The sequence below is a fragment of the Trachemys scripta genome, chromosome 4 (genome assembly GCF_013100865.1).
Source record: "Trachemys scripta elegans isolate TJP31775 chromosome 4, CAS_Tse_1.0, whole genome shotgun sequence".
In the NCBI taxonomy this organism is placed as follows: Eukaryota; Metazoa; Chordata; order Testudines; family Emydidae; genus Trachemys; species Trachemys scripta.
In genome coordinates, this window is record NC_048301.1 from 72,958,831 (window position 1) to 72,986,100 (window position 27,270).

Here is a 27,270-nt window from a genome sequence, read left to right on the forward strand (position 1 = left end):
GCGGTGAACTCACAAAGGGGTGGAATAAATAAAGAACGTCAGTGCCCCACAAGTGGCATAGCTAAGCCATGAAGGAGATCCATACAAGGACTCAGGGCCCCTTTCTTCAGCCGTCCCAATCTGAGAGTCAGAAAACTAGTGTGGAGAGGCAGAGTCCCACACTACTGGGAGATCATCTCACTACTAACTGAACAGCCAAACACCTGGTGTAGCAATTGGAGAGCATATCCTCCGGCTTCACAGGAATACCATCTCACCTCTGCTAATACACTACAAGAGAGTGTCTCCGCCCTAGATATGGAATTGGTACAATGCATTGGCCACTACTCCATGTGTTACAAGCATTAAGGAGGCAATTCCTCCCAGCATAGATAAATCCCCAAAGTCTGGGTGCCCCCTGATGTATTTCCATTAACATTTAAATGCACACCCATGTTTCACTACCTATACACCACTTTCTATAGCTGTCTAATGCTGCCGGGTGCTGTAGAATTGCATATGCCAAAGGGGGGTGGGGGTGGGTATGGGTGTGTATATATACACACCCACACACACTCTTCAGGCTCCTGGAAGTTGTCATTTCAGGCGCTTCTGGTATAGGAGCAGCATTGCCGTGGTAAATATAAGGTTCTGTGCTCAACTCTACAGGAGTCAGTCTCCCCAAGTACAGTCTAATTCGGCAGATTTTAGCCAGCTAGAGTGTAAGTTACTGGCAGCAGAGCAAGTTGGAGGCACTGAGAGGATAGAGCACTGATTGGACTTGCACAGTCAGCTTACTTTTGGTTTTATCATCATATCAAGACTAGTGCCAAGTCTGCACTCTCCTCCTTACTGCCCAATAACCACCTGACCCTACCATGTCCATTACCCAAGCTGAGCTTTAACAGTAAGTTGCTGAGAAGCCTGAACTTTGAGTTGCATAGTGGAACACCTCACCCTTACCCCAATCATGGGCCATTTCCCACATACCCCATGTGACAGGGTGCTGAGCAGGAGGATTGCAGAACCAGGCCCCTGCCATGCCAGCCCCATTTAAATGAATAAAGTCGAGCTGGCTGGAAAGAACCTGCCCTAATTGGGGAATGAGAGCCAGCTGCCAGCCAGGGCCGGCTCTAGGCACCAGCAAAACAAGCTGGTGCTTGGGGTGGCACATTTTTAGGGGCGGCATGGCCAGCGCCAGAATGCCGCCCCTGCCGCCCCTAAAAATGTGCCCCGGCCGCCCTAGCTCACCTCCGCTGCTGCTGTTCGCGTGCCGCTGCTCCCCCTCCCTCCCAGGCTCTCAAACCTGGGAGGGAGGGGGAGATCCCGAGCGGCCACAGCGGGCAAAACAGCTGATTCGCGCGCCACTTCTCCCCCTCCCTCCCTAGCTTGAGAGCCTGGGGGGAGGAGGCAGGGCTGGGGATTTGGGGAAGGGGCGGAGTTGAGGCAGGGCTGGGGGTGGGGTAAGAAAAAACGGAGGGGTGGGGGGAGGGCGGCCAAAATTGTTTTTGCTTGGGGCAGCAAAAATCCTAGAGCCGGCCCTGCTGCCAGCCCAATTAGTCCAGGGCTATGTAAGCACCTGGGAAGAAGGAAGCAGGGTGGTGGGATGGAGGAGAGCGAGGGAGTGCAGACAGGGAGAAAGCCCTTCCCTTCTGGGGTCAGACACAAAGAACCCAGAGTTGTGTATAGCAAGAAGGTGATAGGCACACAAACTTGTAAATAAAAGCACCAGCGGTTTCAGACTATCTGAGCCTAGCAGAGGCAGGAGCACTCAGTTACACCCCAATAAGCCCCATAAACCGAGGAAGCCTGAGAGCCTAACTTCCTAGGCAGGGTAATTTCACTTGCTTTGAGCAGCAATGCCCATAGAGCTTTCACCCTTTGCCATCTTCATTATGAAAGCACTAGGGGGCCAGATTGACTAACATGCTGAGTCACTTTCCTGGACAGGCTGGGATGGAGAACAGAAGTGATTTATCCGAAAAGGAGAGCAGGGAGGGGGAAAAGATATAGACATCAGGGAGGTTTGCACCTGGGTGAATCCTCTGTCAGAGTGTCCCCTGCTTACTGACAGACTAGCACTGTCTGGTCATATGCCCAAGAGAAGCCAGAGGACTCCAACCATCTGATTGAAGACAAGCTGTTGGGCAGCCTGATCTCAAGCTGCCGTCTGGCAGGGCCTGGGTATTTCATTGAAAAATTATGTCACAGCAGCTCAGATAGTCTGCAGTGGATATCACACTGGCTTGAGTGGTGATGCTGCATGTCCCCAAAGCCAGGGTCAGCACATTCCTGGCATGAAGTCATGCTCAGCACCTCTCAAACATAAGTTGAATTCTTTTTCACGTACCTCTCTTCCGACACTAGATGTTCCTTATGCTCAATACCCCCATCTCCAACAGCTCTGTACAGGAGAACCAAGAGGTGCTGCTGCACATAATGAGAAACTTGACCTAACTCATATGATTAAGAGATGGAAAATGACTATTAGATCCCATCTCCGAACTGGGGCAAGACTGTCCACTGCTGTCTATTCTCCAGGCCTTTGTCACAAACTAGTTTTAAATATGCCCCAGCAGTAGGGCTTCTGATCCACTGTACTTTAAAGGGAGCAGGAACTGTAACACACCACATATTCCCTGGCAGATAAGCCTACTGCAACACTGAGAAGTCCTAGCTTCCAGCCTTCTGTCTGTCTCATTGTGACCTGTACATGCTTTCTTGCCATATAGTCACACAGTGGCTGACAGTTCAAAAGCAAGTGGAGGAAAGGAAAAACCATGCCAAGTCTGCAGGTGAGTCCCCAGTGTATACCAGGGTCCCCTCACAACACACCAGAACCTGCCCAATGACCTTGTGGGGAGCAGAGGGTGGTGCAGGGCATGGAGACTCCATGTTTATAAAGGTACAGTAGAACCTCAAAGTTATGAGCACCAGAGTTACAAACTGACTGGTCCACCTTATACCTCATTGGGAACCGGAAGTATGCAATCAGGCAGCAGAGACAAAACAAAAAGAGCAAATACTATTCAGTACTGTATTAAATATAAACTACTAAAAAAATAAAGGGAAAGTTAAAAAGAATTGACATGGTAAGGAAACTTTCTGTGTTTGTTTCACTTCAATTAAGATGGTTAAAGGTAGCATTTTTCTTCTGCATAATAAAGTTTCAAAGTCAATGTTCAGTTGTAAACATTTGGAAGAACAACCATAATGTTTTGTTCAGAATAACAAACAAGCTCTGTTCTGAAGTGTTCGTAACTCTCAGGTTCTACTGTATATCCTGGAGCATTCTTTGAGGCCCCAAAGTTTATTTGGTCTGAACACAGGGATTTTAGTTCTTTGATAGGAAATCTCACAGCTCTCTCCTCCAGGATCAGATTTTAGCTGATGTTTACACATCCATATTTCACTGGAGGGAATGGAATTAACTTTCCCACATTAATTTCAGAGGTGGATACCAGAGACAGATTCCCCCAAATACCAGGGACCTGTGGATTGTGTTAGTGTAATTGGGGCTCTTCCTTCCCTTCCTCTCTCCGGTTATGAAGAGCAGCAGTCACATCCAACACATGATGGTACAAATGCATAGACTCCCAGTATCAGAGGGGTAGCCGTGTTGGTCTGAATCTGTAAAAAGCAACAGAGGGTCCCTGTGGCACCTTTAAGACTAACAGAAGTATTGGAGCATAAGCTTTTGTCAGTGAATGCCCACTTCATCAGACGCAAGTGATGAAGTGGGCATTCACCCACGAAAGCTTATGCTCCAATACTTCTGTTAGTCTTAAAGGTGCCACAGGACCCTCTGTTGCTAGACTCCCAGGAAATTCCAGCTAGTGCCTCCTCCTTCTAGACATCTCAATGCCGCTTTGCCTTTCACTGACAGCTGGTTAGCCCATCAGCAGGGCTCACAGCCCTAAATTAAGGTTCCCTGCAGAGTTGTACTGGAGGTTTCAAACCTATTCATTTATGTGAAGTACTCCCCACTTTGAGATCCCAACCCTCTCCCTAGCTTTACCACAAGCCTTAAAGGGCAGTGGCCCCATCACACAATTTTAACCCCACCCGTGTTCTTCAATCCCCTCCCTCTTAACTTCATTAAATCTTTTCTACAAGAATTTCAGAAGCTTTTACTCACTCTCCACCCCTAAACTGACTATTTTTTCCTTTATACTGATCCTTCTGATACACCCATGCTGTATGAGAGTTTAGGGCTGTCGAAAAGGTGCCAAACTGATGGCCCTAAAAATTAAGGACCCCCCCCCAAAAAAATATTGGTAGCATAGACAGTAGGAAAGCAAGCACCCCAACACTGCCCTGCCACTCTGCAGTATTATGATGAGAGTGCTCTAATGCACAGAGCACTTCACAAATCATGTCACAAGCCCTAAAGAGTCTGACTCCTCTCCTGGCTCTGGAAAAAGCAAAATGAAGGGGCAAAAGAGGAGCTCAGACTCCATGACTTATTAATACTTGGCTTCTCTACTGAGTCTGACAACAAAGAGGCCAGTTAAAGCTGCATCAAAACAACGTGGACATCTTCCTACCGGGAAATGAATGAGACCTACCAACTCATCTCACAATGGGCACTGAACAGCCCCAGGGTAGGACAGTACCGACCCAGCCTACACTGAATCCAGCAACCTCAAAGGCCAAGGTTTGGTGAGGCCATCACCGACCCGCTCCCTGCCCGAACCTGCATCTCTGTTACGGGCTGTTCAGGGCGTTAAAGGGAAACCTGCCTCCTGCTTCCCCCGCTTTTCCCACACTCACTCCCGGGGCTGAAGGAGCGAGGCGGGAGCCGCACTTCAGCGGGCCTGGGGAGGGCGGCCCCCGGGGTCCTGTGGGGCCGCTCGCACGGCATGGAAAGGGGCCGAGCCCCCCGCTGTCACCAGACTCCGAAAGGGTTCGCGGGGCGTCTCGCTATTCAGCGCTGCTGCCACTCAGCCTGGGGCCACATCGGCTCATTTCTGTACCGAGCCGAGCCGACGGGGAGCCCTGCCCGGCAGCAGCGCTGAGCCCCGGGCCGGCGGGAGGGGGAGGAAGGCTCCGGAGCGTCTCAAGAGAAGAGTGGCCTGAACCGGGGGGGGAGCAGGGGGCGCCCGGGCAGGGCTCAGCGCAGGGCCGCTCACACCCCCGGCTGGGCACCTCCCGGGGCAGGGGCAGGTGCCGCAGCCCCCGGCCGCCCGGACTCTCCGCCCCGCGGTGCCGCAAGGCTCGCGCCGCCCCGTACCTGAGGCCGGCGCGCGCTGCTGCTGCCGCAGGCGGCTTCTCCGGCTGCCACCGCGCTCGCTGCCTTTCAGCCCTTTAAATCACCTCCTCCCAGTCCCGGCTGCGGACCCAGTCGCTCCGCGCTCGATTCATCCGCCTCGCTGCTCTGTGCTCGATTCAAGAGGCTAGCGGGTCTTGGCAGATTGCGGGTCTTACCGCCCTCAGTGCGCAGGCGCAGAGGGAGAATCTGGCGTGTGAGTAGCTCAATGCGCAGGCGCGCAGCTTCCTACCCGGAAGTGTGTGCGGGGCGGCGGTGGAACTAAGTGGTCCCGGGGAGCCATGGCCGCCGCCGCGCCCCTGGGGAGGCTGCGGCGCCTGTGTCACCGCTACCAGGAGTACGTGAGGCAGCACCCGGCCGCCACTGCGCAGCTGGAGGGCACCGTGCGGGGCCTCTCCTACCTGCTGCCAGGTACCGGGGCGAGCGAGCCTAGAGCGCCCGTCTCTACGGGTAGCTGGGGCAGGAACCCAGGCGTCCTGCCCGGCGACAGACCCCGCTCCCCGGGGAGTCGGGCAGGAACCCTGGTGTCCAGACTCGGTCTGATGAGAACTCTGGGAGTGCCTCCTCCACCTGTGCTACAGAGAAGTCTGCTCCACCTCTGTTAGCCAGTCCCTCCCATTAAACAATGGGTTTTTTTATTGATCTGTCACGAGTTGCATTGACAGGGTCCCACTACATCATAACCATCGTAAATAAGGTCCATCTGCATTGCCTCGAGTTACTAAGGTTCAGATAAAGATGGACTTGTATATCTGCGAGTCACACGCTGCTGTGCTAGCAGGATCAGCCTGCTCTGAACTCAAGCATGTGGTGGAGAAGACAATGAACGGCCTTGCTTCAGGTGTAGCTCATACTGTGCTTGGTCGTTTAATAAAGTAAAAAAAAAAAACTGAATGCATGGTTAAAATATTTTGGCACATCACCTTTGGCCTGTAAGACCCCCAAGAAATGAAGGAGCATCTGTCATCAGCCTGCAGGACACCCACCCTCACCCGCTGGACTTGCACAGATATTGGAAGGTTGAAGAAAAAACAATAAAGCCTCATCCAATACTTGGCCAGAAAGAGGCAGAGCAATGGGAAGGGGAGGGAGTAACCTGTTGTTGTTTTGAGGGCAGGAGAATATTAATCTCTGGGCTCCTTGAGAGACATCCTTGATGGATACTTCAAACCCTTTTACTAAGCTCAGAATTCCATATCAGCATTGATTAAAGTAATTGTTTCCCTTTGAAGCAATGATTGTGGTGGTTTTCAGCAGCATGACAGAATCCTCCTCTGACATCTCTCCTTTATTTCCCAGGTCGCTTTTCTGATTCCCATGAACTTTCTGAGCTTGGTACGTATGCTGGTGAATTGATATGCGGCACCAGAACTGTGCCATCTGCATCTGTGTTGTGTAGATAATGGCAGACTTTGGGGAGGGCGGGGCTGAGCATTGTACCAGGGAAAGAGGTGCAGGTCTGAAATCAGAGCGCTGCTGCTGCATGGCTGGGATTATTCAGTGGCTGCGGTTTCCTAATGCTCCTGCAAGTGTCGCTTCAGCTGGGGCAGTGTGAGGTGAGGCATTCCCTTGGGTGTGATGGGAATGTTTGTTTCTTTGCCAGCGGCTAGTCTAGGCTCTCATGGGGCTCCCTGTTCCCTCTGGTGCTAATGGCTGCTATTTGGCCATTGGTTTTGTTAAATTTGTTAACCTTGCCTTCCTGAACCAACTAGCAGGTGGTACTCTTTTCCATGTGTTGTAGGAACCTGGTGATCTGAAGCTCTATACTAGCTGCTGTTTGAATAAAACCAAAAAGAGTGGCTATGTTACTAACTTGGAGTTGGCCAGAGACCCTGCCCCACAGCAAGCTCAGTCTATCTCCCACTCTGTCTGGGGTCAAATTCCTGGAACATAGATAGTCCTTGCTTAAAACTCATCATTCTCTTAACTTTGCTGTTGGCTGCATTGCCTCTCTCAGCCATCAGGAGTCTGTCTATCCCATCTAGGGTTGCCAACTTTGGTTGGACAAATTCCTGGAGGTTTCATCACATGACATTATCTTTAATTAAAGATTAAGCCATAAGGGCAGGGGACTGGACTTGATGACCTCTCGAGGTCCCTTCCAGTCCTAGAGTCTATGAATTCCTGGAGACTCCAGGACAATCCTGGAGGGTTGGCAACCCTAGTCCCACCCATTCATTCGCCTCAGTGGAAAGATTTTTCTCCTGAACACTCAGCTTCTGCCATATCCTATGACTGGGTGGGGAGAGGGTTCAGTCAGTGGCTGGATCTCTTTCCCATGTGAATCACTGTCTTCTTTCCCAGTGTACTCTGCCTCCAACCTCCTAGTGCTGTTAAATGACTGGATCCTCCGAAAGGAGCTACAGCGGACCCTGCCTGTGGTGAGGCTCTTGTGCACGGGGGGAGGGGTTGGCACATGCATTTCCCATGCTCATCTGCCGAGGCTGTGCTTCTAGAAATGTTTCTGTAGAAGCTACTGGGCCAGATTCCAGTCCCTGCTGCAACCCCTTTACACTATTCCACTCTGGTGGCATAAAGGGGCCGGAACAGCCCTCTGAATATGTGGCATGCACTAGTGCTATGCTGTCCTGGCTTGCTGGCCCTGGCATGGGGGAGTGACCAGAGAACTCTGCACTTTGGCAGTTCTGGGCTGTACAGAAGTCCCTAGGCAGCCCGCGTAAGGCTGCCATAAATTAGAGAAGCCTCTGACTTATGCTCTGGACCACACCAGTCACTGAGAAGCTCAGAATCTGGGATGCACAAGGGAGGTATAAAGCCACCTTTGCCCTTCCCCTCTCCTGGACTGCTTCTCCTGACTGGTGCAACACAGAATCAGGCTCCTTGGGTCTCCCTTTATGCCATTCTATGTACAGTAAAACAAAAAGAAATCCAAGCCCAACCCTGATTGCTTCTTTCCTGTAAGAATCTCTCCGTACCCCAAGCCAGCCTTCAGCGATCACTGTGTTAGAAAGGCCTCTGTTCTGATAACCTGCCTGTTCTGTGGCTTGGATGTGTCAGGTCCTGTGCCAGCTGAAGAATGCAAGTCTGTAGCCAGGATCTCAGCTGTATAGTGAACAAGAATGTTGAACTGGATGGGCCTAACTGGCTTTTCACTGCTGAAGGCTACGTGTGAAATGAGTGGGATCTCAGCCAGCCCTTTTCATCAGTGGGCTACACAGTTTCTGAAAGGAAATCTGCCATTTATTCCCAGGAGCCCCCATCTAACCCCTCCTTGGTTCACCCTGAAAGTAGAACTTTCAGACTGGGCCGGACTTACACCCCACGTGACACACAGCCAGAAGCTGCTGACCTTCACTCTCTTCCCTTCTTTGTGTTTTGCAGTCGCTACCCCAGCAGAAGTTGCTGACATGGCTGAGTGTGCTCGAGTGTGTGGAAGTCTTTGCGGAGATGGGGGCTGCCAAGGTGTGGGGTGAGATGGGCCGATGGACCATCATCATCCTCATCCAGCTGGCTAAGTGAGTGCTGCAGGTGGAGGGAGGAGGGTGTATGTGTACAGAAAGGGACGGAGTAGAGGGCTCGTTGGCACGGGCTCATGAGTGAGATGTTACCTAGTGAGCATCCAGCTGATCTGATCTCATGGAAGAAGATGGTGCAAGCCTGTTCCATGAGGCTGTGTATGTTTGGGGCTGCACAGGACGTTAGATTTCCCACTGCTGGAGATGCTCACCTTTGTGATGCTCCTGGCTGTGGTAAGGCTTCACCCTTCAGAGTAAGGGTGAAGAAGGGACAGCCAATGATGAGCTGTGTTGGTTCCTGTTGCCATGTGCAGAGTGGCTGTCGGCCCCATTCGCTCAGTGCAAAGCAGAGGTTGTGTGTTCCCTGTCTCCTATGGCTGCTGCCTCACCAGGAAGCTGGGTTTCTGTAGTGTGTGCCTGATGCTTACGCCTCCTGGTTTGTCTGTGCCCCATAGAGCCATCCTGCGCCTCCTGCTCTTGCTATGGTACAAAGCTGGTATCCAGACATCTCCTCCGATCGTGCCACTGGACAGGGAACAGCAGCAGCTCCAACCAGAAGGTGAGTCCATTGCACTGGGATTGCCTCAGCTTCTTGCTACTTACCAGACATTTGGGGTAGTTTGGAGACTTTGGGGGGCACAGTGGAGTTGGGTGTGTCATCCAGTTAGTCCTGCTTGAAAGTCCTCCTTAACCGAGTGGTTTGGGCAACAGGGAAGGTGTAAGAATTCCACAAGCCAAGCTGCCGGAACTGTGCTACTCTCCAGTACCATCCTTCTCCACAGCAGGCACCTACGCACCCCTTGGTTAACTTAACAGCACTGCTTCCTTAGACTGTCAGCCCTAATGGATAATGGGCCTAAGGCTGGTCTAGCAAAGAAGGCTACAAGACTGGCTAGAGGTGCATTAGCAGAGCTGGGGGAAGGGGAGGCAGGGTTGGAGTAGCAGCTGCATGTGCAACCATGTACCTTCCTGCACTTTGCTTGGCTCTGCTCAATGTTAGCAGTTTCAGAAAAGCCAGACTTAATAGCTTAAACATAAAGCCATCAGATATAAAGCACTCGGACTAGCTGGCCTCATGCAGTTAGTACTCGAGAGGGAGGAGAAGGGGCTGCGATGAGGGTATCCTGGGAGAGGGTGTGCTTGTGCCACCTCAGAGCAGTGTTAACAGAGAGCTGCAAGGAAGTTTTACCCAGAGTTGCAGCCTTGATCTCACTGTGGTGCCTCTCTCCTGGCAGACAAGGAGGGCAGCTCGGCAGGGAAGGAACAGACATATGTTGGGAGGCGCTCCAGCCGTGTTGTGAGGTCCCTCGAAAGCAGTAAGTACCTCTCCCTGGTCAGCTTGTGCCCTGGCACAGGCCCTGACACTTGCTGTGTCTGCCTCGACTCTGTGGCCAGGCTACTGGTTCTTTTGGAATGTAACCAGCGGGAGCTCGCTGACTTACCCAAGCGGGTGCTGTTCCCACCACTGGCCTATTTCCCTCCCCCGCCGCCACCACCACCACCACCACTGAGAGCAACAGGGTTGGTGCTTGTGCTGGGACTGGCATCAGGATCATTTCAGCCTAGGCTTACCTGTGTCATGGGATAAGTCTTCAGAATGACTGTTCAGCTCCCCGTGCTTTGAAGTAGCCAGATTCCCAGGGAAGCCTTCTCTGACTATCTGCCCCAGCTCCTAGGGGAGCGCCCTCTGTGTCGGCTATAACCAGCTGTTTCTCCGTGCTTGGGGAAAGCCAGAGCCACAGCCTCTGCCATGTGGCTATAGTCCTCAGAGTTCTCCCATTCCAACCCCTCCTCTGGGTGTCACTGAAAGGCCAGCGTTTATGTACTGGATGCTTGAGAAAGACACAGTTTGCATTAGAAACCTTGTCTGCAACTCTGTTTCAGCCCCAGCCTTGCAATCCAGACATTGGGGGTCTCCCCAACAGAGGGAGGGAAAACAGAACCGAAGAGCGGAGGAGATGAACCAGGCTCCCACCCCTCTGGGGCTTCAGGAAACCATTGCAGAATCTGTCTACATCACCCGGCCTCTGTTCCATTGTATCCTAACTTGGCTTTTGTTAGTGCCTGCAGTGTGCCTTGTACCCCACCGGAGTACTACAGCTTCAGTGTGCAGCCTTCCATGCAGCTGTTCATGAATGAACAGGCACAGAAGGGGCTCTAGCCAGGGTCCCTGTGTGTGCTCAGCCATTTGGGCTAGAAGAGCTGGTCATGCCAGCCTCTTCCATGGGGCCCTTACAGCACTGACTTGTTACAGCTTAATCTTGTAGGGCTACCTGGAGGGTCATTTTGCCTACGCAGCTGTTGCCAACCATGTCTGTTCTCTCCTTTCCTTGACCCTACTGCTCCCAGTGTTGAGTTTAGGCATATGGGGCCAGAGATCATGGAAGCCCTGGCTCCTCTCGGGAATCCTGGATATCACAAGGTCAGTTGGAGGAAGGCTTCCGCGTTGGGTTCCATTTGGGTGTTTTGGGGCTGAACTCCTAGTCCTGTTTGTCTCAGTTGTCCCCATTTGATCCCATTGCTGCCCTGCTGTTCTGTGCTGTGTAGGCCCTTCAGGCAGAAGCAGCAGTGCGGGGCGGGGGTGCAGCTGCAGGTGGGAGCAGTATTTGTGACAGCAAGAAGTCCCACGCCAAGATTCTGAGGATTCGCCCCTGCAGCATCTTCACACTGCACTATCCCTAACTGGGTGGTTAGCCTTTCCTCTGAAGAGGAGCAGGGAAGCCTGCTCAGTGGTCCACTTCACATGGCACTGAGAGCAGCAGGGACTAGAGGCTAAAACTCCCGTGCTGTGGCCATGGATCTCTGAGTTAACTCCCTGCCCTTCTCTTTCCAGCCTAAGTTTACTGAGTGATATGAAAGACTTGAATAAGCGAGAGCGCTTGGAGCTGAGACGCCGAACCATCCTGCTGCTGTACTACCTGCTGAGATCTCCTTTTTATGACCGATACTCAGAGTAAGGGGTCCTGCTGGCTGTTCTGAATCTAGCCCCTATAAAGGAGCCAGTCTCCCAACAGGATATTTGATGAGCGAGGTGCTCTAAGAATATAACAGTGGCTATACTGGGTCAGACCAAGGGTCCATCTAGGCCAGTATCCTGTCTTCTGACAGTGGCCAATGCCAGGTGCCCCAGAGGGAATGAACAGAGGTAATTTTGAGTGATCCATTCCTGGTATCCAGTCTCTGCTGTCAGTCAGAGGTTTAGGGACATGCAGAGCAGGGGGTTGTGTCCCTGCCCATCCTGGCTAATAGCCATTGATGGGCCTATCCTCCATGAACTTATCTAGTTCTTTTTTTAACACAGTTATACTTTGGGCCTTCACTAAGGGGCTTTGATGCCTCTACCTAGCTAGGAAGCCAGAGTGGGCTCAGGCTCTATTGAAGATCTCAAGCATCTTTCACTCTGACCTGTTTCATCTGCGTCACTGTTGTTTGCATTAAAATCCTGACATGGGAAGTTGTGGGGAGCTGGCAGTTTGGGGGTGCAGGATATTCAAGGGCAGCAAAGCAGCCGAGTTGAGAGAAATCCAGTTCCCATTACTGAAGGAGGAGGCCTCTTCTACTGCATTCGGCAGACTGGAACGTGAGGTCATTGCACTGGCCTCATCCACACTCTTTCTATTCCCCTAGGGGCCGGATCCTCTTCCTGCTCCGCCTGCTGGCTGATTATGTTCCCGGAGTCGGGTTAGTCACGCGTAAGTAGGCAGCTGTAGTGGCTGCATTTCCACCGGGAAGGACTGGAGCTGGGGGTGGGCTGTATGTCACAGGCTAGAGCCTAACTGGCAAAGGAGTGAGGAAAAGCCCCTGGGATATTTGCCACCAGAATACCTACCATTAACACTCATGTGCTGGTTTAAATCCAAACAGTAAGGGGTTAAATATTGTAGGGACTTAAGCGCCATGATTGTAATCATTCATATACCCTGAACTGGCCCAGAGCTGGATGGATTCCAGTCCTGGGTTCCCTGCACAGCTCTGCCAGTGCACCTCAGTCCTGACCTCCAGTGCACACTGCTGTGCTGATCCTGCTATGCGCCCCATACACAGCTCTGCTGATGTCCCTCCATCCCATCTTCACCCACCTCATAAGCACTGAGCTGTACAAAGCACAACACAGAGTGAGGAGTAACCCTCTCCAAATTGCTACCAGGGACACTTACTCCAAGGTAGTTTTGGATGGACTGTGAATTAAAGAATGGAAACAATCTTGCATTTCTCTAGCACCTCTTCCAAAAGGACCCCAAAGCACTTTACAATCTTCAATCCAGAGTCTCCTCTCTTCTTCCACTTCCTGCTGAAACACAGCCCTCTCTGGAGTGGGCCGCGGAAGCAGCGTAACATACATAGCAGCACTACATGAGTTTAGCCAGGAACTGAGGGAGACTGTGTCTTTGCAGCTGATCTTTGGTGCTGAGTTGGGTTACTGCCCCTTCCCTATACTTCGGCTGGGGCTCTCCTATCCCACAGGTTTCTTCCTGTGTGGGCAGCAGCAGTCCTGAGGCAGAGGGGAAAGCCCTTCTCCAGTGCACAGGTGTCAGTGCACCTCACCTGTTGCCTCTGTTGTCCAAATTTCAAGGGTCATACGAGTCTTGTCCTGCTCTCCTCCTGGTGGGCACATCAGCACCACCACCCAGCGTGGCACAGTTGGTGATTTTGCTTGGGGAAAAGCTAGGAATGGCATAAGGGAGGCTGTGGACTGGGATTGAGGGGCACCAGCAGAGATGTGTGGCAAATCCATGCTCAAGTGTACATCTTTAAAATGTTGTTCCACACTCTGGCTCACCTGGTCCCTCTGTTCTCTCATTTCAGGACCAATGATGAATTACCTGCCAGCTTGGCAGAAAATCTATTTCTATAACTGGGGCTGATGGAGAAGTGGCCCTTTACTGCTGTGACCGGGGCTTGTTCAGAGTGGCGACAGGATGTCTCCGGAGGGCGAGCTGGCTGGAGGGATGTTTCTATCGTATCTATTTTTCAGTTAAACCACTGATTAGAGACTCCCATTCTCCAGGGGGCTTGTAACTTTTTTTACATAGCTAGCTGTGAACAATGGACCCTACGTGGGGTGAGAGACCTTTGCCACCCCAAGCCTGTACAATACGGTGGCTTCAGTGCTGATCCAGGACCTCTTTTATAAGCACTTGGCTTTTGTATGGCTGCACAGTAATAAAGTCAGGCAGTGGCACCAGTGCTTTTGGGACTGTCTGGGTGCTGGGACCGATCCTGTGCCCGGCTTGTGTTAGTGAGACCTTTCCCTCCTTGCCCAAACTGTTGGAGGGTTCTTCCTGCTACAGAAGCTGGCTGTGCTGAAGAGGCAGCCTAAGAGCCTCTGGCCTCCCAGGATTTCTTCCCCAGTCTGAGTTCTCTGCCCTGGGCTGCAGCTCCCTTCCCCCCAGGGTAGCCCACAAGGTCATTCGGGGTGTTCGTCCCATACAGGGCTGCTGGTCCGGTAACACAGCTGTGTGCGGGGGCAAGAGAGCTTTGCAAGGCAGGAACATTCTTTCCTCCCTCCAGCTACTAGTTTGGGGGCATCTCAGGCTGCTGGGCAGCTGACCCCCACCACAGCTAGCTCTAGCAGCAAGGCCCACCTCTGCAGTTCCCTGTTTCAGGGACTCTCACTTATTGCCATGGCCACCATCTGTCTCTCAAGCACTCCCTTCAGTGCTCTTTCCCCTGGAGAATGCAGGGCTCCATCATGCCCAGGTGCTGCTCAGCTGGCATCTGCCTTGTCCACAGCTGGGACTTTTGGTGGTTGGTTCAGGCTGTTTAATTTCCTGCAGCTCTCCTGTGGGTATTGCATGCCACAGTTTGTACATTGCGTTTCTAGCAGCTAATGTACGCTAAAAGGGCTTGCTGAGCAGCTGCCAACCAGAGAGTGGGGGCTGGAAAGCAATGCTGAGGGGGCTGGTCAAAGCGGGGAGTTCAGACAAATCAATTCAACCAACATTTACGTATGTGCAAAGCTAAATGGCCAGGGCCCAGCTGAGCCCTAGAGCAACTAAAGAAATGGGGGTGGTTAGTATCTTTGCTGGCTGAGGAATGGTAGAGGGAAATGCAGCACTGTTCTGCCAGAACTATGCACGGAGCAGCCGGGGGGGATAGACTCCCATTCACAGAGCTACAGAACATCTGGCCCTGGAGTGTGAGGTGTGTTCTAGCCCTGGGTTTCCCATGCCCAGCTCTGATGATGCAGTCTCAGTCATGCCCAGCCACCCTGCTGCTCTTCCAGGCCTGCCCTGCCAACGCCCCTTTGTTCTCTCTCTAGGGAATACCCTGACAAGAAAGGAACCGTGGGCTTGGTAGAGTCTGAGCAGCTCCCATAAGTCTCTCACTGAGCTCAGTGTATCATAACCATCTTATAGTCTCACCAGCTCTGCCCTTTGTGGCGACTTTCACCCAACAGGAGTCCTTGAGTAGTTCCCCCACTAGTTATCAACACCCAGAATGACACCTCAGCAAGAAGTCATTTCACAGAGGGGGGCACAGAATAGGGGCTGAACTGGGTGAGGATAATGCTCTTACTTAAACTGGCCTCGGGGCCCCGACACTACAGTGGTGGGTGTGCAACATGTACAGCTTGGGCTTCTCACGGGAGTGCTTGGAGCAGAGACTGTAATGGAGCAGAAGCAGCTGTATTCCCTGCAGGGCTATCAGATGGAGCAGCGAGAAAACACGGACCTCACGGCTGCTCCAATACAGGCCAGCCAGTTTGGATAGCATCATTCATCCAGTATACTTCAAGTACTACACGGCAGGAGGAAGTGACAGCATGTGGTCTAGTCTGCAGCAGCATGGAGCCATGGGCTGGGGAATATGCTCCAATCAGTCCAGAGGCTCCTAGTGAAGGGAGAGAAAAGAGGACTTCACCCAGCCTAGGCAGACTCTACAATGAGATGGATGGAGATAGGGAAACTGCAGAGAAGATGCAGATTGTGGGAAGAGATAAAGGCTTTGAGGCAAACATTTAGGGAGTTAAACATGAGGAGGGCAATTCTGTACTCTACCAGAATGGTGGGGGATCCAGTGGAGACTACACAGCATGAGCTGTGCTTTTGTGACTGCCAATGCCACACTTACCTAGACCCGCTTTTCCTCCAGCTAGAGTGCCAGCCTGAGGAGAACCCAGGAGGATGCTTAGGTTAGGTGTGGAGGTAATGGATTGCTCTGTGTCAGGACGATTTTCGGGATCCTGAGCTGCATGTGATGAGCAGCGGTCTAAGAGCTGCTCCTGCAGGAGATATCCTTTTTAAATTAGCTTAGGGGGCTGGCTCTGTGCTGGGTCCTGCCCTCAGAGTCTCTCAAAACCTCGGTGGGCTGCTGTGGTGTGAGGTGGTAGGTGCCTTGAGGAGGCCGAATGGGGTAGATGGCTATGTTGCCATCACAATTAAATTCAAAGGGGATAATATTGTGCAGACACCTACGTAGTTGCCCTAACACCTGCATCATCCCCAGCTTGCTAGTTGGTGCCATGCTTCTCTGCTGCTCTACCTCCGGGCCTCACCTTCTGCTAGTGTCTCCTGCTGTGTTACCCAGCACTCCTGCTAGCAGTGCAAGTGATACCTCATGTGTTCACGCCTTTTATGATGTCACTGTAGGGCCTCATGATGTCATTATGTTCCATCAATGACAACCAATGAAAGAAAAGGAGGATAGGCTGAGTCCAGCCTGCTTCTGCAAGGACACAGCGTAGTTGGGTTGGGCCTATGAAGCTGCACCTGCTGCTGCCACTCCTGCTGGGGGCTGTGTTCCCTGTGCCACTTCCTCAAAGGTAACATGGCCCCTGCAATGTTTGTGCCCACTCTCCCCCCGGTGCTTGCCCTAGAACACATGCAGGAGACTCAGGCATGAGCTGAGCCCACTCCTCCACAGCTGGGAATTGGAGCAGGTGAGCTGGATACTCAAAGCTTAGGCCAAAGCAGTGGGAATTGTCATTTGAACCATGCAGAAGAGCCAGCGTGTGCACAGCCTATCTGCTGCACCATAAACCTTCCCCCACATCCGATTCCAGGGGGTGCCTTTTCCTTCAGCGCCTGCCTCTGTCGCTGCAACACCGCAAGCTGTAAAATGCACCTGTCCTTACTGAGGGAAGCCAATGCACAAGTCACCCTGTCCACATTAAGGGCAAGCGTCAAATGCATGTAACCTGCCAAATCAGCCTGTTTCCTGGAGCCCTGGCTCTGCGCCACCATTTAAGCGCTAACAGGCTAAGTTGAGCCTAGGCCAAGTGCAATTACCCACCGTCTCATTCCAGCCCAGCTGCTGTCTTTTATGCCCAGCACCCTAAGACCTGTGGCCAGAACCCAGGCTGAGCTTCAACTGGAAATACGCAGGCAGCCCCAGCCCTGCCACTGGGAGGAGACTAGTGAATTCATCAGCCCCGGGAGCTTCCTGCTCCCCTGACCATGCATTTCTATTGCAGGCTCAGCGGCTCAGTCCCTGAGGATTTCTCTGCTCCCCTGGAGCTCCCACAGCAGCACTTCGGCCTGGTGGATGGTACCAACTTACTCTGCTCTAACATGCTGTCATGGGGGACATGAACAGTTCCCATCCAGCCTCCTCAGTGCACACAGCAGGTGCACTGCCTCCTGCACCATCAAAGCCAAGTCCCCACAGCCAGGGAATGTGAGAGGAAGGCTTACTATGCGGTGGGGTGGGGGAAAGACAGTGGCTTCCTCAGGGACTCACAGCTCACTGTTTCCCAGGCATAGGTCTGTGGAGACCAGTCGCTGCCACTCAGGGTTGTAAGCCTGAGGCTTGAGACTTGCCCTGTGCAGGGCTCCTGCTTCCAGGGGCAAGCAGGCTTTCCCCCTTCCCCTGCTGTGAGCATGGAAGAGCCTGGTTTGCTGCATAAATGGTCCACTTCAAAGCCTCAGCTCACCCTCCTAATGCCACTGCCCTGGAGTGGTAGGAGATTACTATTTCAAAGGCTAATTCAGGTGAGAGGCAGCCTCACTTAGCCAGCAGGGTCTCCCATCACTGCAGCTATGGCTCACCCAGTGGCCAAGCCCTCTCCTCAGCAGCCTGTCTCTCTATAGGCAGCTAGCCATGAGTCCAAACTGCCCCACCCCCTGCCATAGTTCAGCTGGCCAGGCTGTGGGAAAAGCCCCTGAGAAGCCTGCCACTGCCAATTGCCCCTCCTCGTTTGCAGTGATTTCCCCTCCCTATGCATGGACACTTACCAGGCACCTGCTGTTGCTGGCTGTTATTGTGCTACTGCAGAGTGATGGCTGCACTGCTCTAGGAGCAGCCTTGACTGGGGTGCTCCCACAGCCCAGGCTTACTTTTCATAGTTCCCAAAAGCACACACCACATCGGGGGGGTGTACATGTGAGTGCTGGACCCAAACTTGGATCATTAGTGGCTGCAGGCAGTTTCCCCACAACAGAGGCTGTTTTGGGCCTTGAGTGTCTTCCCCTCTCCATCACCAGCTCTCTCTCCTTCCATAGATTATGGCATTAAACCAAAGCACCCCCAGTTCCAGACTCGAGCACCCCGGAAGCAGCCTGCTGGCCTGCATCAAGCACACAAGAGCAAGCGGGATGAGTCAGATTTGGCAGAGTATTATTATGACAATGTCCTGTGAGCTGCCCAGGGACTTGTGGAGTCTCCATGAGCCCCATGGGCTAGGGACTCCAGCTCTGGCCCTGTGAACTAGCTGCTTTATAAAGGTGCGCTGTACAGCAAGACAGACTGAGGGTCTGCTCAGTGATGGCTGTTGGGGTGGGGAAGGTGAAGGCAGAGGGCTGCCACTACTCCAGACTACTGCCCTCAGTCCCCTGAATGTTTCTTCAGCTGCTGGACACAGTGTAGCTGAAGATGAAGTCCCTAAAATTACTCCTACCCTCTAATGAAGGCTACCTGTCTCCGCCTGAGTGTTAAGGTAGGTGGGGATCCCAGGCACAGAGAACTGAGATCGCTCAATCATAGAAAGCCATTCTGTGCAGTCCCCCTGCTGCCAGGTAAGCTGCTCTGCCATGACACTCAATCGCCCTTGGGCTTGAGGTGCTGGGTGGGACTCTCTGAGGGGTGAAGAGGCCCCTGGGAAGGAGAAAATGGGGTGGGGGCAGGATGCCCATGTAGCAAGGCTGTGACAGAGGAGCTGCAGGCCTTGCCCAGCGCTCTGGTGTGACACACAGAGACATGTAGAGCAACTCCATGAAACTTTATGTTTAATAGTTTTGCCACCACAGCGGATCCAGCTGAAGGCCAGAGACCTAGACTGGAGGGGAGAAGTGTCATCCCCTAGATATTAGCACAGCTCACTGCAGTCCTGAGCCCCTTGCTGCTCCCTCTCTTGTCTCAGGGCCCCAGCTCGTCTCTCAGGTTCCTGCTGCCTCTCCCCCTCTGTGGAGCCACCACCATCGCGGAGGCTGGGAAAGAATTCATGTTGTGCTCATCCCCCTGCAGATGGACCAGAGCCGCTGCCTCTCAGCATCTCACACTTTCAAACGTGCATCCCAGTATGCAAATAGCCCACAGCCACTGGCACCCACAGCTGGTGGGGTGAGGAGCAGAGGAGTTCCCCACAACCTGGAGACTGAAGGGCAGGGGGCCCCAGAGGAACTGTCCCCCTCCCACCTTTACAGGATGTGAGGGCACTGACTCTTCTGCTCCCCGCTCCTTCTCCTCAAACTCACTCCTCTACACGGAGGAGAAATAGGGCCCCATAGTCTCAGCCCAGGCTAATATTCACCCCTGGAAAGCAGGGGGTTCTCAGGATGTCTGGGTGGGAATGGCAGGGAGGCTACAAACCAGGCTGCTCTTCCCTCCTGGGATGAGTGCAGGGGTGAGTCCATCTTCCATGTGGTACCCATCAAGTGGTTCCAAGGCTTTTAGCAGTTGCCCCTCTCTGCCATGCCCCCTGCCCCTCAGGGGGTGGAGTGGAGCTATCCCCTTCCTCCTCAGTCAGGGCTTGGGCTGACCTGTTCCTATTAGCTCCTGTTCTCAGCAGCTGATGTGGCTTCACAGTGCGAGGCCAATGCTGCCCTGGAGTTAAAAATTAACCTGAGGGACCAAGAAAGGGAGCTGGAGAAAGCTGGCTAAGGCTGCAAGGCAGCCCAGGAGCTGGGAGGAGTCCTCGCTCTAGCACCCAGGAGGGAGGAGGAGGAGTGCTCTCATCACACCAGGCCAGCCCTCTCACTTACACAGTGGCAGGGCTGCTCTGTCCTAGGCCAACTCCAGTGGCACAGCTGCATTCCTGCCCCAGGCTGCCTGTTCCCCCTTCAGAGCCCACAGCCGTGCTGCTCCTTCAATATAATAAACTAAAAGAGTATTTTACAATAAACCCCATTTTTCAGCCCCTCCCCCTCCCAGCCCCCAACCCCCAGCCCGAGGAAGGAGAGTCCTGAAAAGAGGTAGTGCTCCATGCACCAAGGGAGCCATCCCCTGCTCTGTTCCTCCTCCAGTGTCAAAGCAGTTTGTCCATGCATGATGGGGAATGGGCGAGTTCGCTGGCCCTGTCTGTACAGAAGGGTGCTCGGCCCAGTCCCTACTCCAGGTAGATGTCCTCTGTGGGGCAGGTGTACTCCACATACTCCTTGTAGAACTGCTGGAAAGCCCTCCTGCAACAGACAGAGCAGAGAGCAGGCTGAGGCGCGGCTGCCTCTCAGTGCACTGGCAGCTCCCCTACCAAGCCGCGTGTACCTTGCATGCACACTCCCCTCTTTGGTCAGGGATTATGAACAGGCCTTCAGCCCCTAGCAGAATTCAGGGATTTATTTTCACAGGGTTCTAGAAACTGGAGCTGGAAAGACCCCATTAGGTGCTTTCTAGTCTATCCCCTAGGGCAGGATTGGCCGCTACTTCTATCTCCCAAGGTTCTGTCAGCCCCACTGGAATGTCTCCAGTGATGGTCTCTGCCCTTTCCTTTTGGGGACAATCCCTCAGTCTCCTACATATCCCTGTCTACTCCTCTGTGAAGTTTGCACATCCTGTCCCCAAGAGCCCCTGGGGCTTGTTTCAACGCTGTTGGGGTTTGGTTCCCTTTAACCCAGCACAGGCTTGTTGCCGGCCCCTGTTCCTGTCATAGAGGGTTACTGAAGCAGTCTGTTCTTGCTGGCCACTCCCAGGATTCCAGGGGGCTGTAAAGCTCTTGGGCAATAAGAAGACAAAGGTCTTAGCCCGTGGCAGTCCTGCAACCCTCCATCCTTTGCTCCTCCCCCCGCGGCAGTGTGTGTGAATGGCGGCGCAGAGGCCAGATCTATCCTTGAACCATTCACCTGACATCGCACAGCAGTGGGGAAATGGCAGGGACACAGATCCATAGGCCCCACCACGGAGTAGCTAGAAGGACTCAGGTCAGCCACGTGGTGTCGCTATTGAGAGCATTTGTGTGGCACTCAGCGACACACAGCAGCAGTTCCAAACCTGTCTGGGCAATTTCTCCAATCTGATGCGGCTCAGGGGATTGGGATCCAGAGCCTTTTACCTCTAGGGCACCTGCTCCAACCCAGTCCCAGGCAACAGTTATCACCATACAATGCCTCAGCTGGTTGGGGCCTCCTGTGAAATCAGTTGTTGGCTCTGGTCCAGTGTCCAAGTCACAAAGCCACTGCACAGCAGTCTTGCTTTAACTGGCCCCTATCCCTAGAGGACGTCAGCCTCCAGATCTTCTCTACACAGCGCCAAACTGCCATGGAAAATACTTGGGGGTTTAAGTAACCTAATCCTCACTCTCTCTGGCTGCCCCAACCAGAGCTCCCCACTCCCAGCTCAGCTGTGCGGCTCCAGTCCGTAGCCCAGGGTCCATAGCAGGACAGAGCACCACAATTCAAGGCAGCAGCTGTAGATCAATCTCTGATAATTTTCATATGTCTTTACATTGTGCCTCTTCATATAACCTTGTGGTGGGTCTACCCACGTGTGACCTCTGTTTTCATGGAACTTTGTATCTAAGCCTCATTTAGAAACTTTGCATTGCCCTTGGTATAATATTATAGCCCCTAAGGATAGAATAAGATAGAAGAAAAATTTCTTTTTGCTAGCAGTAGAACAAGAGCTCTCCCCCCCCCCCCTCTTAATCAATTGCCCTGTTGAATGAATGAGGTGTGGATGAGCAAGGCATGGAAGGCAGCACCTCCAGACAGCCTCAACTGTTGGAGAGGGGCTGGGAGCCAGACCCAAGGACAATAAAACGTGTCAAGTGGGCTCATTAAAGACAAGCAGACATACTGACGGCCTCGGGGGTTAGAAGCAAGCACCTTCTTTTGGAAACACCCTCTTTGCAGCATTGGGACAACACTCAAAAGAAAGCAGCACAAAGGACCAATGGACACAGACACAGAGTTTGAATCTGGTATAGATTTGCATAAGAGGAAAGCTGCTATAAAAGTGAGGTGTCTTGCAGAGGACCCCGGGTCTCGTCTTGTCAACATGGGAGCATCGATCCGGATCGGCAGAAGCCCGGCTCCACCCCCTCCCCCATCTAACTCACCTGGCCAGTGAAGTTAAGGGGAGCAACTAATTGGTAACAACAAGACGGAGTGTGTTTGTGTGTGTGTGTGAGTGTAAGTGTAATATATTATATGCATATAATACAGTGTTAATGAATACATGTATTACTAATAAATGTGGCGTTTTGTCTTATTCCCCCTGAAAAGATCCTGTGCAGTACTTTAAGTACAACACAGCACCCCAGTGAACAGCCCAGCCTAGTCTCATAACTAAGGCAGAAAATGGAGCCTGGAGCAGGGACTAGAAACTGCTGCCCGAGAGAAGAAAGAAATCTATCCCCTCCGCCAGCCCACCCTGGACTCACCCTACAGACTCTGCAAGCGGCTTGGTGGACTCCTCTGAGACGAAGACGTGACAGGCAAATCTGTGGTCAGCTGGGTGCTTGGTGATAAACCCAAAATATCTGGGAGAGAAGAGAGCAGGTGAGGCTGGAGTGGAGGCCATGCACAGGGCTGTGGTGCAGAGGAAGGTCTGCCCACCGCTCAGGCTGTATGCCCCATTAGAGCAACAGCCCAGGAGCCAGGAAGTATTCACAGCAGGGCCTGCATTACCCTTTGGGAAGTGCAGAGGGGGTGGGAAGGGCATGGAAACTGGGATCCAGCCACTCTAATTCTGGTGGCAGGGGGACAAAATTGTGCTGGGGAGCCCCAAGAAAGAAGGACCCCAAAGAGTCACTTGTGACGCTTGTGCAAATGCCCAGCCCTGGGCACAGTGAAATGGGGAAAATTACCAACAGGAAAAACCCTTCCTCTGTCCAGTGACTCAGCTTTGGTCCAATAACAATCACTCACTGCATCTTCCTAGCCCCATCTTTGGAACCCACTGCAAATACCTTTTAACCCTCCCAAGACCCTGGGGCAGAAAGCATCGAACTCCCAGGGCTGGTCCATGCCTGGAGCTGCAGGGAAAAGTGGGTAGCATTTACAGGGAAGGGAAACCCATAGGGAGGAGGAGGAGGAAGAAGATGATGACAGCTGGAATGCCCCCCTCTCCCACCCTTGCTGCCAGGGAACACAACTGAGTCTATAAGTAGAGAGCAGGCTGAGAAGGAAAGGGGGCCTTTCTCCCCCAGGATCAGGATCATGGAGCCTTGGGCCTGTGGGCACTCACTTGTTGTTCTTTGGATGGTATCCACAGAAGGAAATGTTCTTCAGCTGGAAAAAGTGGCTACATTTATTACCCTGTGGGACAGAGAAAAGAGCTGTCAGACTCAGCCTGCACTGGTAGGGTGATACAGGGCTGTCTCTATGGGGCGCAGGAGGGTAACATGCTGCCCATCTCTCACCCATGGAGATCCAGAATCAGGTCCCACATGAAAGTGTCTCTTGGCCTGACCCCATTTCTGCCCATCACAAACCTCCATACAATTTGACACAATTGGCGACTGCTTTGGGGAGGTCTGGACTGCAATACAGCAAGGTGTTGCAGGTCAGGACTGGGGAGGCATGACCAGGGCTGCGGGAAGTGGGTCCAGGACTGGGATAACATATCAGGACTGAGGTGCATGAGCAGGGCTGTGCACGGCACCTGGGACTGGAATTTTAGGGGGTGTTGTGAGCGAGGGCTGAGGTACCTTGTCAGAGCTGGGGGAAACTTGCTCAGCATTTGTAGCCATGATTCCTGGCTCTAGTTAGTAGCTTGAACCTCTCCCTGGCATGAACTTGCAAGAGGCACTGTCTACTTGTGAAATCACATCTCTTCTGGGAAGAACTATAGTTGCTCTTGTTACAGGTTAGGCTCATGATTCCCATCACTGACAGCTATTAGCATTCACAGCGGGCATAGCATTTTCTTGTGTGTGTGAGACAGACAAGGTGGGTGAGGTCATCTCTTATATTGGACCAACTTCTGGTTAAAGAGACAAGCTTTGAGCTTACACAGAGCTCTTGCTCAGTTCCTTTGTGTTTCCTTTGTGCATTTGAGAGCACCTTTAGCATCAGTGTCACTGTTTGCCCTGTATAGTCCGTTTTTCCCTTGCTGAAAAGACCTTTATAAACCCCAGCCAGGGAGCAGAAAAGCAGTTATATGTATGTATATAATTTAACATCTCTTAAGCTAGGGCCTTTCCCACAGTTAAAACGCTCCTCCAGGCTCTCATGCAACCTTGCCCTGCTCACATCCATTCACAATGCTGCATTGCTCACCTGTTACATTTTCAAAGAAGTACCTTTGCACTTTCTCCCATGCTGCCCCATCTGATTTGGAGGAGCTCCCTGTGAACACCCACAAAACTAATTCAAGTCATTATCCACCTTAAAACTCCTCTGCTGTGACACCTACCAAAAACCTGACAACAGTCAGGCTCCTGGTGTGCTGAGACCACTGCCTAGCATGCCGACCAATGTTGCCTCATTGTTTCCCTGTATTCCCCTGTCTGTCTGTGTCCATCTCAGGTCTCATCTTATATTTAGCTTGTAAGCTCTTTGGGGCAGAGACCAGCTTTTTGTTCTCTTTGTACAGCACCCAGCATAAAGGGTTCCCAGTCCCTGAACAGGGCTCCTAGGCACAATGGGAATGCAAAATAATAACAGGAATTAAATCCATCACTCAGGCCTGACTGTTTAAAGGGGGTCCTATTTAAAAATTCCAGTTTCTAATATTAGTTTTAAAAATAATCAAGTTGGCAGTGTCCCTTAAAAACAGTCTGAGTAAAATCCAGGCTGCTAGTACCGGGCACCCTTGAATTACTCCAGCAGGGAAACTGCATCGCCATTTGGGAAGGCTTTCTGAATGGCTTTGCCTAAAGGCCTCATGTGGCTCCGCACCTGCCTCTTGTAGGCTCTGCGTAGGCTACTTATGCAGAACGCTAATCAGAAGCCTCCAATGTCCATCCATCTAAAGAGCTTTGCTGCTCAGATCCAAGAGCAGCACTCAAAATAGCAGCAGAAGGGTTTAGAAACAGCTCACAGATTATGAGAGCAGCTCAGCTCACTAACATTGCAGTGAAGTAGTGCACCCACTGGCTGGGAGGATGGACCTCAGTGTTAGGCCCTGGTGGGCAGGGGGATTCTGCTCCCCTCAGGGGCTTGGAGGCTGGACTTGAAGCTAGGGCCCTGGGAGGTGGATCCCACAGCCCTGGGAGAGTAGATCCTGTTGTGTTTGGGATGGGTGGATCCTACTATATACATTTCAACCCCTCAGGGTACATTTCTGGGGTCCAGGAACAACCAATCAGGGAGAGGTGCAAATCAGGGATCTCTTATGGCTTCTATAAGAATATTGTCTTTATTTTAGTGGGCATGAGCTAATGTGGAGCTGTGATTGAAGGGTGATATGCTGGGCACTGAGAATGTGATCAGGTGAAGCAGGGATAGCCTGGAGATGTATGTGAGCAGAACTGAGGGTCGGGAGGTCTGTTACCTTGTTCTGCTCCTTGGAATCATCAGATTTCACAGCAATCTTGACTCCTCGCACATTGATCTCCAGGATGCAGCTGGAGGGTGGGTTAAAGTGCACAGTGAGGCGGCGGGTGGTGGCGATCTGGGAGGAGACAAAGGGACAGACTATCACACCCACAAATCACATGAGTACTTACTGCCCTCGTTCCCCCAAATGAGGTCTTGGCCCCCTCCCATCCCCAGGGAAATTATCGCCTTGCTCCCAGATCTTCCCAGAAAGCCCTTTGCTCTGCAGGTAGGAATATAGGTTCTTTGCCTCCGTTGGAGGCCAGGACTCAGGGGCTGCTGTACCTTCTGCATAGCCGCACACAGCACATCATTGCCTTTGTGATATGGAACCTGGACTGAGCCAAGGAACTTCACCCGGAACTGATCCATCCAGTCACTGTTCTTGGTCAGGGCTGGAAGATAAAGCGCAAAGCAGATGAGAATGTGCAATCCCCTCCCCATATCAGTGCATACTGCCCCCCCACACACACACACAGCATCAGTGCAAGCATGTGCACACACACATGCGCACACCCTCACCCCCACCCTGGCATCTGTGCACATCCACACAACATGCACACACCCATAGCATCCCAGGGCTAGGGATGCACCTTTCCTAAAGTTCCAGGCAGAGGTCCTGGGACACAGAGCTATGAACAGAAGTTGGCTAGGTCTCTATTCACTTCTTAGCTGAAGTTTGTGCACAACATAATCTTCTCTCCACCCCAGCAAGACTGGCAATCTCTGCTCAGGAGAGGCCATAGGCTGGAATAGCAAGGGCATGCTGTAGGTCAGGATTGGGAGGCAACATGCGAGCTGTAGAGAGGGGCCCAGTACCTGTAATGTGGTCAGGATCCTTGGTGACCTCAATCGCATAGTAAGCAGGGAAGATGCCCCGGTCGCCTGTCCTCATGTTGTAGGCCTCGTACCAATAATCTTCTGCCTGCACCTCCACCAGCAGAGGGTCGTCCACCTCCAGCTCCAGCTCATCCGCATGACGAGGCACAAACCTGAGGGGGGAGTCACCAGCACTTTGCCAACCAGGAGCACTGGTTGCCTAGCAGCTATAACACTGCCTAGCAGCTAGGGACAGGGAGAGATGGAGAATCCTCTGTGCCACAGTTTCAGGGTAACTGCAACTGTATATCCCCCCAACCCCTGTCTATGGTCCACTCCAGAGTGCCCGGTCAGGTCTCCAGCCATCACCCGGGGTGAAAGTAACATTCAACACTTACCAGTACGGGGGCCGGCTCTGGCCCCTGAAGGGGCAGGGCCTCAGGCAGAAGTGGCGGGGTCTGGGGTCAGCATCCCCCAGCCAGCCCATCCGCGGAGCCTGGCCCACACTGCCTGGGGCTCCAGCAGCGATTTAAAGGGCCCTTGTCCCACTCCCTTCTGCCCAGGGATTTTAAGGCTGCACATCTCCCTGCCCTTACCCTGTGATATCCCCAGCAAGCCAGTCTATCTAATGGCCAGTGCCTGTGCATTGCTGTCTCTCCCCAAGGGCTGTGAGCAGTGCATTGCTAGCAGCTACACGTTACCACACAGCTCTTTCTAAGCAAGCCCATTTATTTTTATGTTAAAAGCATTACAGAGAAAACATAATAAAAACAACAAACCGATTTAAGCACACACTAACCATACCAGGAGTCAGCTATCAATCATATGGGGCCCTAGTAGGCCAAAGTCTTTCCAACCCTTCCAAAAGGGTTGG

General features: G+C 52.6%; 4 protein-coding genes across 6 annotated transcripts in view; 2 read left to right on the plus strand and 2 right to left on the minus strand.

Annotated features, from left to right (window-relative positions):
- LARGE2 (LARGE xylosyl- and glucuronyltransferase 2) overlaps positions 1–5,376 on the minus strand; it is a 56,424-nt gene extending 51,048 nt beyond the window's left edge. For 2 of the 3 annotated variants that reach the window (XM_034769555.1, XM_034769557.1), the window contains exon 1: positions 5,213–5,375. The gene's annotated coding sequence lies outside the window, so the exon portion shown is untranslated. Of the gene's footprint in view, positions 1–5,212 lie in introns of all 3 variants that reach the window. The other variant, XM_034769561.1, reaches the window with a different exon arrangement.
- An 84-nt stretch (positions 5,377–5,460) lies between these two features.
- Positions 5,461–13,911, plus strand: PEX16 (peroxisomal biogenesis factor 16). Its single transcript, XM_034769565.1, has 11 exons — positions 5,461–5,659; positions 6,548–6,583; positions 7,553–7,629; positions 8,591–8,724; positions 9,180–9,283; positions 9,960–10,040; positions 10,609–10,761; positions 11,074–11,146; positions 11,558–11,677; positions 12,352–12,416; positions 13,531–13,911. The coding sequence occupies exons 1-11, from the start codon at positions 5,530–5,532 to the stop codon at positions 13,587–13,589; spliced, it is 1,032 nt and encodes a 343-aa protein (XP_034625456.1). The 5' UTR covers positions 5,461–5,529; the 3' UTR covers positions 13,590–13,911.
- A 2,292-nt stretch (positions 13,912–16,203) lies between these two features.
- On the plus strand, positions 16,204–18,309 carry C4H11orf94 (chromosome 4 C11orf94 homolog). The gene is made up of 3 exons (XM_034769584.1): positions 16,204–16,489; positions 17,141–17,214; positions 18,168–18,309. Exons 1-3 carry the CDS (start codon positions 16,425–16,427, stop codon positions 18,302–18,304), a joined length of 276 nt encoding a protein of 91 aa, XP_034625475.1. The 5' UTR covers positions 16,204–16,424; the 3' UTR covers positions 18,305–18,309.
- A 1,732-nt stretch (positions 18,310–20,041) lies between these two features.
- The window catches only part of MAPK8IP1 (mitogen-activated protein kinase 8 interacting protein 1), a 47,965-nt gene continuing 40,736 nt past the window's right edge, over positions 20,042–27,270 (minus strand). The window contains exons 7-12 of the mRNA XM_034769566.1: positions 26,397–26,569; positions 25,863–25,972; positions 25,534–25,653; positions 23,284–23,354; positions 22,478–22,576; positions 20,042–20,282 (exon numbers count right to left, since the gene is read on the minus strand). Of these exons, the coding sequence (XP_034625457.1) occupies positions 20,210–20,282; positions 22,478–22,576; positions 23,284–23,354; positions 25,534–25,653; positions 25,863–25,972; positions 26,397–26,569 (646 nt within the window). The 3' untranslated portion in view covers positions 20,042–20,209. The remainder of the gene's footprint in view (positions 20,283–22,477; positions 22,577–23,283; positions 23,355–25,533; positions 25,654–25,862; positions 25,973–26,396; positions 26,570–27,270) is intronic.

What these genes read in the sequence shown, in the direction of transcription:
- C4H11orf94 (XM_034769584.1), top strand. Translation starts at nt 16,425, where the DNA reads ATGAAGCTGCACCTGCTGCTGCCACTCCTGCTGGGGGCTGTGTTCCCT. An exon ending in CCTGTGCCACTTCCTCAAAG is followed by an intron (nt 16,490 to 17,140) that starts GTAACATGGCCC and finishes TTTCTATTGCAG; the next exon opens with GCTCAGCGGCTCAGTCCCTG. An exon ending in GCACTTCGGCCTGGTGGATG is followed by an intron (nt 17,215 to 18,167) that starts GTACCAACTTAC and finishes CTCCTTCCATAG; the next exon opens with ATTATGGCATTAAACCAAAG.
- PEX16 (XM_034769565.1), top strand. Translation starts at nt 5,530, where the DNA reads ATGGCCGCCGCCGCGCCCCTGGGGAGGCTGCGGCGCCTGTGTCACCGC. An exon ending in TACAGCGGACCCTGCCTGTG is followed by an intron (nt 7,630 to 8,590) that starts GTGAGGCTCTTG and finishes TGTGTTTTGCAG; the next exon opens with TCGCTACCCCAGCAGAAGTT. An exon ending in GGAATCCTGGATATCACAAG is followed by an intron (nt 11,147 to 11,557) that starts GTCAGTTGGAGG and finishes TTCTCTTTCCAG; the next exon opens with CCTAAGTTTACTGAGTGATA.